At 37.7% G+C, this 13793-nt stretch overlaps 1 protein-coding gene across 1 annotated transcript in view; it reads left to right on the plus strand.

Moving 5' to 3' along the window:
* LOC129896085 (uncharacterized) overlaps positions 1 to 12749 on the plus strand; it is a 32730-nt gene extending 19981 nt beyond the window's left edge. The window contains exons 15-28 of the mRNA XM_055971907.1: positions 3666 to 3737; positions 4652 to 4753; positions 4834 to 4923; positions 6089 to 6164; positions 6383 to 6476; positions 6576 to 6645; positions 6763 to 6942; positions 7701 to 7823; positions 7923 to 8006; positions 8100 to 8284; positions 8375 to 8513; positions 8607 to 8666; positions 12104 to 12208; positions 12304 to 12749. Coding sequence (XP_055827882.1) covers positions 3666 to 3737; positions 4652 to 4753; positions 4834 to 4923; positions 6089 to 6164; positions 6383 to 6476; positions 6576 to 6645; positions 6763 to 6942; positions 7701 to 7823; positions 7923 to 8006; positions 8100 to 8284; positions 8375 to 8513; positions 8607 to 8666; positions 12104 to 12208; positions 12304 to 12417 — 1494 coding nt within the window. The 3' untranslated portion in view covers positions 12418 to 12749. The remainder of the gene's footprint in view (positions 1 to 3665; positions 3738 to 4651; positions 4754 to 4833; positions 4924 to 6088; positions 6165 to 6382; positions 6477 to 6575; positions 6646 to 6762; positions 6943 to 7700; positions 7824 to 7922; positions 8007 to 8099; positions 8285 to 8374; positions 8514 to 8606; positions 8667 to 12103; positions 12209 to 12303) is intronic.
* The last annotated feature ends 1044 nt before the right edge of the window (positions 12750 to 13793 follow it).

Here is a 13793-nt window from a genome sequence, read left to right on the forward strand (position 1 = left end):
CAATTTTCATCCTTTAGTTAGATATTGTCAAAAAATTAAGGGATCCTGCAAAAACATGTGCAATTCATGTGAACAATAAATTTTTCTACATAATTCGTTATCTTCTATTAAAAGCTCCTGAAAAAAAAGAATATTAAAAATCGTGGGCACCATTGCTTGCTGAAACAAAAAATGTTAGGAAAGTGTGAGGATACATGACCTGCTCTTCTTCTCTTTTACCAACTGAAAGAAGCAGGAGCTTAATTATCTTCACCTTTTTTTAAAGTCAAATTCTAGTTAGATCAATAATTTTTCGGTGCAATCTGATATTAAGGTGATCAAAATTCTATTTATGTCTTGCATTCGAGCTTTTAATCAAAATTCTGATTATGTGTCGCATTTGAGTTTCATTCTCCATTATTAGAAGTGGAAGTTTCCTACAAACACCGCTTAAGCGGATTAAGTTGAGAAGAAACATATTTCAACTGGTAATTTTTTAATATTAAATCACATGAAAAATAAATGAAAAAAGCTGTGAATTAAAAGATTTTGCATAATGCTAAACTCGATTGTCCAAAAAGTTCACGATAATATTTTTGACGTATTTTAGAATAATAAATATAAATGGGTGACTTGATTTTTGTAGGATCTGTTAGTTTTCTGAAAAATTCTAGCAGAAGGATGAAAATTGTTAAATTTTAAATACTTGGAGGATGTTTTCTGCGAAGAATAATATTTCAAGGATGTAATCTAAGCTTGGAGTATTGTTTAAGGATGATTTTGGCCAAAAACTCGAAGCCATGACAACTTTAATGTGCTAATGAAGCCAATCATGGCACTAGGGTCAGAAGCCTAGCCTCTTTTCAGCTCTTTCAACGACAAGATTCCAAAGCCAAAGGTCTAGGTTAAATGCTCCAAAGCGATCCCTAGATATGCTGTTGGCACCTGTACTAACTGATCGATGTGTTCCATATCCCCCATGGGGTATAATATCACATTTCTTAAGATCCATTTCCAATCTTGAGACTACTGAAACACACCAGTACTTATCTGTGATAGGAAAGCTTTAGAGTCCGGCCACAGAATATCAGGGTGTTATGCACGAACTGTAAATGAGACGCTAAAATTGTCATTTTACCCCATGCCTGCCTTGAAACCTTCTAGAAAATCCACTGCAACCAAATTGTCCATTGTCTGATCAACACTGCTATCATCATAATGAACAACATCGGCAATAGTAGGTCTCATTGTTTCAACCTTCTGGAGCTATCTAAAAAGCCACAAGGGCTTCCAGCGACTAGGACTGAGAACTTGACCATCGATATGCAGAACTTCACCCTGGACCTTCTTTACTTCTATTCTAAGCCAATCTCCACCTCAGAATATACAGGGTGTTCCTATTCATGTGATCTTAGGACTTCATGTTGTGCAAATTTTCTCTTCTTAATTCCACCAATTCATTTGTCCTCAAAGTTGCATCTACAATCTGTCTGTCCTCCACAAACGTGTCTAAGATTTTGATAGTGTTTCATCTTATCTAAGACCTTTAGTTCATCTGAAATCACCTTAGAAATGATCTTGTAATGGACACAATCCAACCTATACCTGCATTGCAAAATTACTGCACAATTTTGTTGGACGTGCTTTTAACATTTTCGGCCTAAAATGGACAATGCCTAGAGTCATATTTGAACTTCTACGAAGTTGCCATAAGAGGGGGGAAGAGGGGGGTGGGGGCTGAGATGGGTATACACTCAAAGGCCTGAAACGAAATTCCAGCAACAAATTTGTGGGTTATTTGGAGAGGAACTCCAGAATATCTATATACAAAAAGGAGAATGTAACTTGTCTTAAGTTTTGTTGGATCTCTTTGCATTCTTTTTTGGAGAAACATGGCAAATGTACATTATACTTGTGACTTTGAGTTTACGATTGGCTTTATTAGTTTTCTACATAATCTATAAGAAGTTTTAATGATGTACCATGTTGTACATGCCAGTGATACTAATACATATATAAAACAATTTACCTTATCAAAAAAGAAAAAGAAATGATCTTGTAAATGCTCTCAGTAGACCTATTATAACAGGTCTGTAATCCTTGATATTTGAAGCTCCCTCTTGAGAAGGATTGCGTTAAGGCTCTTTTTGAACTTCCCGATTTTTCGGAGATGCTATATAATATCATGATCTCCACTTCATCTCTTCCCCTCACTTTTGAAAGAATGCTAGAGTGTAGTTGCTCAGCAGGGTGCTTTGTCCGACGTGCATCCGTCCATGGTTTTGCTCACTTCCTCCAGTCTGATCTCCCTTCACTCCCCTCCTATTTGGCCAAACTCTATTCCTCCCATAGAAGGTTTCAACTCACTCTCCTCTTTGTACAAAATGGAATAGAAATCCACTTAGCCTCCCTTGCACCTTATGCATCCTCATAAGCCATGTCGCATACCTCTATTGTCTCCATTAGGTTCCTTCTCCTATTCCTATTTGCCACCCTAGTGATGAATCTTATTGCAGCGATACAGGTTTAGAAAATGCAATACTTTTAATAGTTTTGACGGATTTATATTTTATTTGCATGCAAGCAACTTGACACACATACTAGAGAAAATCCCAAGTGAAAGGATGGGAAGAGTAGACATTCTGACAAATCTGATTTGTAAGTGAGAACTTGGAAAAGTGAATTTACAGCATTACAGTTGTGATTTACTCAGGTTCTCACCGAATGGAGTGCCGAAGGAGAGAGGCTGGTCTGCTGGATGCTCAATTAGGTCAATTAGCTTTTGTTTTCTTGATTGATAATTGAAATGAATTGATATTCTGAGTGCTCTTCTTTATCTTTCTAATTGGAACTCCAGAAAGGACTAGTACTGAGTTTGTAGTTTGGCTGCTGTTGACCCAGTCATCAGACCACTAATCTGGTTTATGAATAGTCTAAGATCAAAAAAAACTGCGTACAAAGAAATGCCAGTGGGCCCCACGAGAGCTTGAATCTCTCAGGCGACGCTAATTATTTTTAAGAAAGAATTTTGTACCCAAGGGTGTGTCTTAGTGGTTAATGAAATGGTTGAGAACCATTAGGTCTCAGGTGCAGTTTCCGGCTGAGACAAAAAGCACTTGGTGATTCTTCCCATCTGTCCTAGCCTTGGTGGACAGAGTAACCTGGTACCTGTTGTTGGTGGGAGGTGACAGCTATCTCGTGGAATTAGTTGAGGTGCGCGAAAGCTGGCCCCGAACATCACGGTCATTAAAAAAAGAAAAAGAAATGCCAATGGGTGTGATGATCCATAAGACAAACAGACATGCTTGCGACAAGAGCAGGTTTTCTCGTAAAGAGAACAGGCAGAGAGGTTTGGGTGATAAGAAAGCGTTAGCATGATTGCAGAGGTCCAAATGGGATTATAAAAAGAGAGGTTAAAGAGGGTTGAATGCCTAACTTTTGCTCTATCATATGCTTTGTTATTAAACATGCAGATACAACACAGTTTTCAAAAAAAATTCTTATGACATCAATTTTGTAATTTTTAGCTGTCTAATCAGACTCTTTGCTTTCTTGCTCCTTTTCTTCTCCTCTAGAGGAGATATATTATGTGTAGGCTTTAACTTTTCTTTTAAACTTGTCAGTCTTTGTGTTAACTATTATTAGTTGGAATAAGGTCTAATCTTTTCCCGATCTGCCCGCTGTAGTCACATCCTGGGGGATTGCTCTTCACCAAATTTGGCAGCAATCAAACTGCTTTGCTCGATTTGGCTTTCCCGGTATAGACTCTCTCTCAATCTTTTATTCCGTAATTATTCCTTTTGAGAAAGGTAACATATTTGTATGTATAAAATTTAGCTACACCAAGAAATTGTGTAGTCTCCCATAATTACAAGGTGGAATGCTGAAATAACACTCCTAGTCCTTTGTCATCTCACAAGGATTCTAAAACATCAAAAGTAGATTCATGATCTTCTAAATACTTTCCTTTACACAAAAAATATAACAGCACCATACACTACATTTTCATCTTCTGAATGTTGCCATACTTATCTTGAAAACATCTTTGATTCCTCTCTTCCTGTATTGTCCACCAAATACAAGCAGGGACGTCTTCCATCTCTCTTTATGATGGACGATCCTGGGTAGAGTATTCTGTTCCTTAAATTTATACTTTTCTTTGTGAGTATTTTGTACAAGATGATGCCGATTGGAAACAATGGCTTAATTGTGTCTATTTTTTTCTCTTTGTTTCTTTTTCTTCCTTTCACTTAGGGGCCGGGTGGGTGGTAGTTTAGGGGAAGCAGTACCCGTATTATGAGTGCACTATACTATGTTATATTTCTTGCATCACACTAGTGATCTTCTACAGATGGCCTACACTACGGACTTAATACACATCTTTATTTCCTTTTATGATCAAGCCTGGCAATTCGTCTTTGATTTGACTTCTTTTCCTTCTTATTTGAGGTGGATGGTTTTTTCTTTTCACCAACTTTGTTAAGTCATTACATCGAAATCATTGGAATCTGGGAATTATTGGAATCTGGCAACCCTAAGCCTGGCAGTTTGAGTGGTTCCCTTTTGTCTGGATGTAATCTGTTCCTTGTGCCAATGTCACTCTCACGTGGACTTTTTTTTTCCTTTCAAACTTAAACCACTGGCTTATAGTACTCAAATTTGTTGACCTCAGGACAGTTTTGGGAAGTTGCATGACAGGGGAAAGGAAGTTACCAAGACAACTAAACTTCTGACAAAGCTTTTCCCCAACAAAGTGACCATTCACATGCCACAGGTCTGTTTTCAATTTTTTGTTTAGAATTTCTGTTGTTCTTACTATCTTTCATAACTGATGAGTGGCTATTGCTATTGCAGGATGAGGCGCTTTTATCTGATTGGAAGCAACAGTTGGATCGAGATGCTGATACCCTCAAAATGAAAGGAAATTTGAATAGCTTGCGAACAGTAAGGGCTTGTAACCTACCTTTCACCTGTTTGTTGATTATGTTGTTGCTAATCATCCTTGCTGCAAGTGGCAACCTAATATTTTGAACTGTTTAGTATTTAAATCAATTGACATCTCTGCATTCTTATGAAGCTACAAGATTCTTTGATGTGTTAGTTCATTTTCCTCGACATAAATTTTGCCTTTGGTTATATAAAAAACTTGAAGAGAAACTACTGTTATGTTAGCATAGATCAAAGTTTGATGAGAATACGTGCCTTTTTTTCCCTGTGTTTTTATTGATAATTCAGAAGCATTTATCTAGTACACCAAATAGTTGTTACTAAAATGCACAAACTGACAGGATGGCTGAACTACTGTCAAGGAATTTTCTTTTTACACTAAAAAGATGGGTCAACCTCGTAGATGTTACTCATCATCAATGTAGTTGCTTTCAAACCCTCCTGGTTCTCTTAGTGGTAGCTCCAGCTGTTGTACCATCACTAGCAACTTTTTCTGTCAGTCTTGTTCCATCACCTGCCAGACAAGTGTCTCAATGTCCTGGTTCACCTAGTACAGATAATGGTTCCACCAGAAAAAACTAGCTTATATTCCTATTTTTCCCTTGCTGCTAGACAAGCTTCTCCATTTTGTCTACGTGAACCCATTTTTTTTTCGTGTGTGTGTGTTGGGGGGGTTGGGGGAAGGGGGGATCCACTGTTGAAGAAAATAAGAAATATTTGAGATCATTAACATTCTTTGGTTCATTACAACCTTTTTTAATGATATGGAAAAACAGTATAGAGAAGTAGAAGGAAGAGGGAAAACAACATTGTTACTCGGGGTAGTGAAATTTCCTGTGTATCACTTTTCATCTGACAAACTCTGTACCTTTGGGTTGTTTGAACTTTCAGCTTGTGCTCTTTCTAGAATTTTGAGTTGTGATTGGCAACAGAATACGGTCCACTATTTGAATTCTATTCTTCCCTAGAAAGTGGGTGACATGTCTCAGCATTCCAAGCTGTTGCAAATTATTAAAGCCTAGTGGGATCTATTATTATTATTTTTTAGTTGTGTGAACAAGTGGAATACCTGACATGCGAGGTCAATAGATCAATGGAAAAATCATGATTCTTTTCACTTATTTCTCTTGTTGGTTGATCCCCTCCCTTTTTTTGGGTATAGGTTCTAAATCGGAATGGATTAGACTCTGATGGACTTGACACACTGTGCATCAAAGACCAGACTTTTTCTGTTGAAAGTAAGCAACTTCTTTTTCATATTGTTTACAATTTCTTTCGATAGGTAAGGGACTGGGGGTGAAGGAGGTTGTCAGGCTACTTCACATTGTATTCTTTTTAAGTCAACATATGATATGCATAAAATGGAAAAAACTGTTTTTTTTTTGTCATTTGATTTTTTTTTGTTGCATAAGGACAAGGTATTTATTTTTCTTCTCTTTCTTTTGGTGCTTTGAAGGTGCAGAGAAGGTGGTTGGATGGGCCTTGAGCCATCATTTGATGCAGAACCCTGCTGCAGATCCTGACGTGAGGCTTGTTTTGTCTCCTGTGAGGTAATAGAAGTAGCAGCAGTAGCTGAGACTATATGCGGTTTGCTTAGCTGTAATATTTGTGGTATTGAAGAGTTGTTTTGTATCTTTTCAATCTAGCAGCATTCAGTATGGATTGGAAATTCTACAAGCTATGCAAAATGAAAGCAAGAGCTTGAAGAAGTCACTTAAGGTGATACCTTCTTTCTGGTGGTTTGCTAAACTTATATTTTTCATGAGATGCTACCCTAATATGTCTGTGGGAAGTTTTTGGCATATGATTTGTGAACTAATTGTTTGTCTGACCCAGGATATTGTGACTGAGAATGAATTTGAGAAGCGACTTCTGGCAGATGTTATTCCCCCCAGTGATATTGGAGTAACATTTGACGATATTGGTGCGCTTGAAAATGTCAAGGATACATTAAAAGAGCTGGTCATGCTTCCTTTACAAAGACCTGAACTTTTCTGCAAGGGTCAACTAACCAAGGTTTTCATCTTCAGTTCTTTCTTATTTACATGGTTGTCTATAAGTGAAACCACATTTTTTTGTTTAGTAGTGTTTGACTTGTGTTCAGGAATCTAACAGTTAGCACAAATGGTCTTACTCGTTTCTGCCCACTCTTCTTATCGATTTGTTATTGTGCTGACAAAATGTAAAATGAGAAGAAGATGACTGTTAGTTTAACTTTTAGTGACGTTATTTTGAGGTCAGTAAACTGAGTTCTCTAGGCACTATGGTACTAGTTCGGATGAGATTTTTAAGTTGCGAATTAGAATATTCATTTAGTGTGGCTGCATTATTTTGATAGCTACTGTAAAAATAAACATAAAGACAATCTTGTAAGTTTTCTCACTCCTCGCTTTGCTTCTTCAGCTCCTTTGCTACTTGAATTTGATTATGAAGTTTCTTGTTTATCTTGATGCAAAAAAAAGGTTCCCTTTTTATTTATCTGTCACCTTCCTATATCAATATGTTACACATTCCCATTCTCTTGATCTTTGTGAGATCCTTGATATGAATTATCACATTGATAAAAATATTATGTGGCATTAGAGAAGGTTCTTGTACTTAAATGCTCTCTTTGGTGGGGGCAAAAGAAAAGCTTGTTGTACCTAATGCTATCTTATTTGGCTTCGCTATGTATTCTTGTTGGTATCAGACATGTATATCTCATATAAGTCTCATTTGTGATTGCCTAAGTTTTCTTACTGAAGAATGTTGTTTTTCAACTGCTTACTTTGCAGCCATGCAAGGGAATACTTCTATTTGGACCCCCTGGAACTGGGAAAACCATGCTCGCGAAAGCAGTTGCCACTGAAGCCGGTGCGAACTTTATCAATATTTCAATGTCAAGTATCACTTCAAAGGTTTGCTTCATTTGGAACTTGTCAAACTGTTCTATCGTGTATGTGTTCATATGTGCTTCTTGTCGTGTATACATCTTACTGTTGTTTTTCATGCTGCAGTGGTTTGGTGAGGGTGAGAAATATGTGAAAGCTGTCTTCTCCCTTGCTAGTAAAATTGCTCCGAGTGTCGTTTTTGTTGATGAAGTACACTTCCTAGAACTCTTATGTCTTTTGTTCTTTTCTGTTTTATGCTATGCATTTTCTTATTCCCGCTCTCCCTTTTTCTGATTACCGAAGGTTGATAGCATGCTGGGACGACGGGAAAATCCAGGAGAACACGAGGCAATGCGTAAAATGAAAAATGAATTCATGGTGAATTGGGATGGCTTGCGTACAAAAGATACTGAGCGAGTGTTGGTACTTGCAGCAACAAACAGACCATTTGACCTTGATGAGGCTGTCATAAGGCGACTGCCGCGTAGGTAAAAGAAGAACCAGTCATTTGCTACCAATGAAATAGGAAAGTTTCGTCAGTTGGTTTCAATGTTCTTATCATGACATTTTATGAACAGGCTGATGGTCAATTTACCAGATGCTCCAAATAGAGCGAAAATTCTGAAAGTGATACTTTCAAAAGAAGACTTGTCTCCAGATGTTGATCTGGATGCAGTTGCAAGTATGACTGATGGATATTCTGGAAGTGACCTTAAGGTGACTTTGCTATTTCATTGTTGCATGACAAATGAATATTCCTTTGCTTGTTTTGATGTTTGCAGAGGCTGACTTAAGTCCGGTATTTTGCAGAATCTTTGTGTTACAGCGGCATATCAACCCATTAGAGAAATCCTAGAAAAAGAAAAAAAGGTACAGGTTTGTTATTAGATGTTTGTGCGTGTACTCCTTTATTATTAAAGGAACATATGCATTGCTTCTTTAGTAGATATTGCGAGTGCTGCGGTTTGGATGTGTCAATTTTACTTTCTTTAATTATTACGTGTTTGGGAGGACTTTGTGAAAGCATAAATGCGCGATCAAGAGGGAATAGGTTGCAGGTACATCAACTTAAAGATTTGTGGCTTAGGTCACAGGTTCAAGCCCCACACCATGCAAAGCGAAGCCTGGTCTTTAAGTGGAGAAGGGTAGAGGGGTGGGCCCATTATCCACTGAGTTTAGAAGGCTATGGTTGGTCCAAAGGGTGGGCCACCAACGGATTTCTCGGTTATAAAAAAACAAAAAAATGTAAGGATCTCAAGATGTGGAATTGATTCTAGAATTTGGGCAAAATGCCTCTTCTTTGATAGTCATACTTTGGCAAATAGTTCAAGATAATGAATAGGCTTAGTTCCAGAAATAATTCACCTAATTTTTAATTGTATTCGTAAGCACAAGTTAGGAGGAACTTGGGAAGTATTGTTGGAAAACTAAACTAGATACATCTCAATTACATAGATTTTCCTAATTCACGTATTGTCTGGAGTTAAATATGATACCTGGAAATACTTGGGAAATATAATTATTTTATTCAAGCCAAGCGGGAAAAAGTGAAGAAGAATACTTTCTTCCACTTGTCTTCAAGAGAATTTGATTGATTGAGAGTGCTCTTCCTCTTCGAATTTTCGACATTTGGTGCCAGAAATACTTCTCTGGCGCCTCTTCTTTCATTCTCTCACCCATTTCCCTCCAGATCCCACATCTTAAAACCATCAATCTACAACAACCTTCAATCCACTTGAAAGTACACATGCAACCCCATATACGGAAACGGGAGGAAGGGTGTTGTCACAATAGTATCTGGTGGTCATCGGCTATGGTGTGGAGAAGAAATCTTTTGGTGTGAGTCCACACCATTGAGGGAGGTGGAGAAGTGGTTGACAGTTGATGGTGTTTCTTGGAAAATGGGATTGACGGTGGTTGGAATTCTGTTATGAATTTAAGTTTATTTCATAGTTTAAGAAGGTTGGAGTTCTGTTCAGAATTTGTGGAAGATGAGTGGACTGTGGAGGGTGGTTTAGTGGTGCAGTAGCTGGTAGGGGGAAAAAAGAAAATAAAAATAAAAATAGTATAAAAAACAAAAATTACGTGGCAAAACTTAATTTCTGTGTGACATACACTACCATCTTTGGGTCACTGTTTAATGTGGTTTGTTATTGAAGAATTGGTTTAAATAAGAGTGTGTCTGGCGCCTTTCGCTCTCTCCCTTAGCAGAAAGCCACTATTCCGGAGGCTCATCTATTGCCTGCTTAGGTGACTAAGCTGGGCATTATGGAGGAACCATACTGGAAAGAGAATTGAAAGGGCAGGGACTTTGGCACCATGCCAATAGATGAACTTGTCGGATCTTTGCAAGTCTGAAAAAAGCTAAAAAAAACAGTTCGTCGAATGTGCTTTTTTTTATTTTTAAAGATAGGAACTAGTTGGCCGTACGTGTTTTGCAAGCATATGATTTCTCAAATGATATGAGAGGTATAGGAAGATCCAAGAAAGAATTCAAGCTCAAGATTTTGAAGTTAAAAAGACCAAATTGTGTTGGTTATCTTCACCTAAATTTTAGAAATTTATATCTTCCCCAATGTTTACTGTAGTGACGACTTTTTTTTTGGGTGGGTGGGTGGGGGAGGTGGTGTGTTAAAAATAAACTAGATCCATCTCAGGTACATGTATGTTCTTAAGGAGATTGTTAGAGCAGTATAAGGATAGCAAAAGAGACTTACATATGGTGTTCATTGACTTAGAAAGGCATACGATTAAGTCTATAGAGGTTTTATGGAGATGCTTGGAGTCTAGAGATATACTTGCGTCATACATTAGAGAGATTAAGGACATGTACGATGGAGCCCAAACCCAGTGAGAACAGTGCAAGGGGACTCGGAACACTTCCATTTGAGATGGGGCTACACCAGGGATCAAGGCTTAACTTGTTTTTATTTGTCTTGGTGATGCTTGATTGATGAGACATGCGACGAAGTAAATGATAGACTGGAGGTTCAGAGACAAACCTAGGTTCTAAAGGTTTTAGGTTGAGCAGGACTAAGACACTGCAAGATCAGTGAAGCACCATACAAGGCAGTCGTGGAAGTGAAGGTTGATGCACAGATCATCCCCAAGAGATGAAGCTTCAAGTATCTTGGATCAATAATCTAAGGAAATGAGAAGATTGATGATGATGTCACACATCATATTAGAGCGGGGTGGATGAAATGGAGGCTCACATTTGGTGTCCTTTGTGATAAGAATGTTCTATCGAAACCTAAAAGGTAAGTTCTATAGAGTGATTGTTACACCAGCTATGTTGTATTGGACCAATCAAGAATTCACACATTTATAAAATGAATGAAACAAAGATGAGGATGTTTAGATGGATATGCGGGCACACTTGGAGAGATAAAGATTGAAAATGAAGATACGGGACATGGGGTGGCTTGAGTGGTGCACAAGATGCGATAAGCGAGTGTAAGATTGTTTGGACGTATAAAAAGGAGGAGCATGAATGCCCGAGTGAGGGGGATAAGGCTAAGGAGATGTAGAGGTAGACCGAGGAAGAGTTGGGAGAGGTAATTAGACATGACATGACACGACACATCTCTAGTTCATCGAAGACATGACCCTAAATAGGAAAGCATGGAGGTCGACAATTAGGGGAGAGGGTTAGTAGGTTGTCGAGCAATTTTCTCTCTTTCTCGAGGGAGAGTATAGTTGTAATTATTATTATTATGATTATTATTATTATAACTATTCTATAAAAGCTCTTTTCATCATCAGAAACAACCAGATTTCCGACCTCTTGCATTGCATCGCAGCACCAGAGCTTTCAAGGGAGGGGGCCAGGATCTCTAGTTCTGTTCTGGAATCAAAACACCTAAATATTAATCCGAATTAACATGAATCTCAATGACAATGACCAAGAATTGACAATTGGATTATTATATCTCTCTTCATTGTATTATATTATTGTTGTTTCTTTTACTTTGGTTATTTGTACTATTTTTTTCTGTCAGTACTTCTCTTCTTACAAGTATTTCCGCTATAACTATTACCCTTGTATTTGTCAAACCTGTTTTTGAAATTACTTTTCTTGAGACGAGGGTCTATCGGAAACAACTTCTCTACCTCTCACAAGGTAGGGGTGGTCTGCGTACACCTCACCCTCCCTAGACCCCACTTGTGGAATCTCACTGGATATGTTGTTGTTGTAGAGTGCTTCTCCCCGAATTTCCAACAGAGTGCATTTGATCTGCTATTCATAAACTTACCCACTTAATAACTTGTTACTACTGGAATCTCATGCTTGGAGTTGATTTTAGGAACATGCTGCAGCTTTGGCAGAAGGTAAACCTACGCCAACACCATGCGGCGGTGCTGACATACGGCCTTTGAACATGGACGACTTCAAAAATGCTCATGAGCGGGTGAGTTGACAGAAGTTAATGATATGTCTGTAAGCTCACTGTTTATTTTGCTGCATCTGAATGCTGAGATTTCATGTGGTTTGGTGTTTTTATAGGTTTGTGCAAGTGTGTCATCGGAATCCATAAATATGACTGAGCTTCTTCAGTGGAATGAACTCTATGGAGAGGGGGGCTCTAGAAGGAAGAAGTCCTTGAGTTATTTCATGTAAAAGTTGTTCATATTGTACATTGGTGTCTTAAGGAAGAAGTTCTCAAGTGTGATCTCCTCAGGCCCAGTCAGTTGCCGCGCTTTGTGGATTGCCATGACACCCTGGAAGTTGTACAATGAGTATAGGTGTCTTTAGTTATACATGAGTTTTGAGATGTAATGAGGATGGAGTATCCCTCTAGGAATAGATAGTATCTTCACCTTCATTTTCTTTACCCTCTTTCTCACAACGAGCAGAAAGATGTCGAGGTTCTTATTTTAATACAGCTGCTACTGTTGCTATTCATTGTATGTCAAGTTGGAAGCAAATAATATTCAAGTCTTGTTGTTATAGATGCTGACTTGGTTCTTTGGATATCTAGTTGTTGATGAGTGCTCTTACTTACCGAGTTCTAGCAAAAATTCAATGTAATCCCCCGCCCCGCTATTTATTTCATGGCATCTTTTGGCACTCTCTTCCAATCGTTTTACTTTATATGGTTTTATTGGTCTACAAATTGAAATTGTGTGCTTATAGTACCAAGAAGTAATTTTGGTACTATTGCATGAATATTTAGGTATTTGGTTACAGGAATATAAAGTACACTACCACGTGTTATAATTCTAAAGCCAAACACATTGGTCTATTGATTCATCAATCATCAATACATATCATGCATGTATCTATGCCTGAAACGGTCCAATGCTGAGCAAAAGACAAGTTGGCATGAAACTCTTATCATGTTTGCTTCACTTCAAATGTTCAATAAAAGACCATTTAAATATTTCACAGGGATCCGTTTGGTTATTTAGGAAATCCCAAATTAAGCAATTTATGCAATTTGCAGGTCAAGTAATAGGAAAGAAAGGGACTTCTAACCCAACTCGATTACATGTTCAACGACATCTTTTTCTAATACTAACATTCGCATTCGAGCAGGCTTTCTGGACGTTATTGGCACTTCGTGATTCTCCTTTGTTATCTCAGTTTTGAAGTTCTGATTCTCTAATTTTCAGTAAAATAAGTATATTAAGAATAATGCTATTCGAGTTGAAGAGTATGAACCTAGGGTGTGTTGGTATAGAAAAAAAACATATTTTCTTTGCTAGAATCATTTTCTAGTGTTTGGTTGAAATTGTTGACAGATGGATATACTTAGTTGAACTGGTATTTGGTACTTACTCTGTTTAAAACAAATTTAGAGATAACATGCATTGTAAGATGCTTTGTTTATATAAAAATAATAGATAGGTTTTTCTTCAATATCACATGTTCACCAAACGCTGACAAAAACAGTACCCAGAAGAAAAATAAAATAAAATTGCTCTTGGATTGGTCTTTAATTTCATTTAATAACAATTAAACTAATGCCTAGTGAGGCATAAGTCTTTAGAAAT

This window comes from Solanum dulcamara, chromosome 7, assembly GCF_947179165.1.
Source record: "Solanum dulcamara chromosome 7, daSolDulc1.2, whole genome shotgun sequence".
Lineage (NCBI taxonomy): Eukaryota > Viridiplantae > Streptophyta > Magnoliopsida > Solanales > Solanaceae > Solanum > Solanum dulcamara.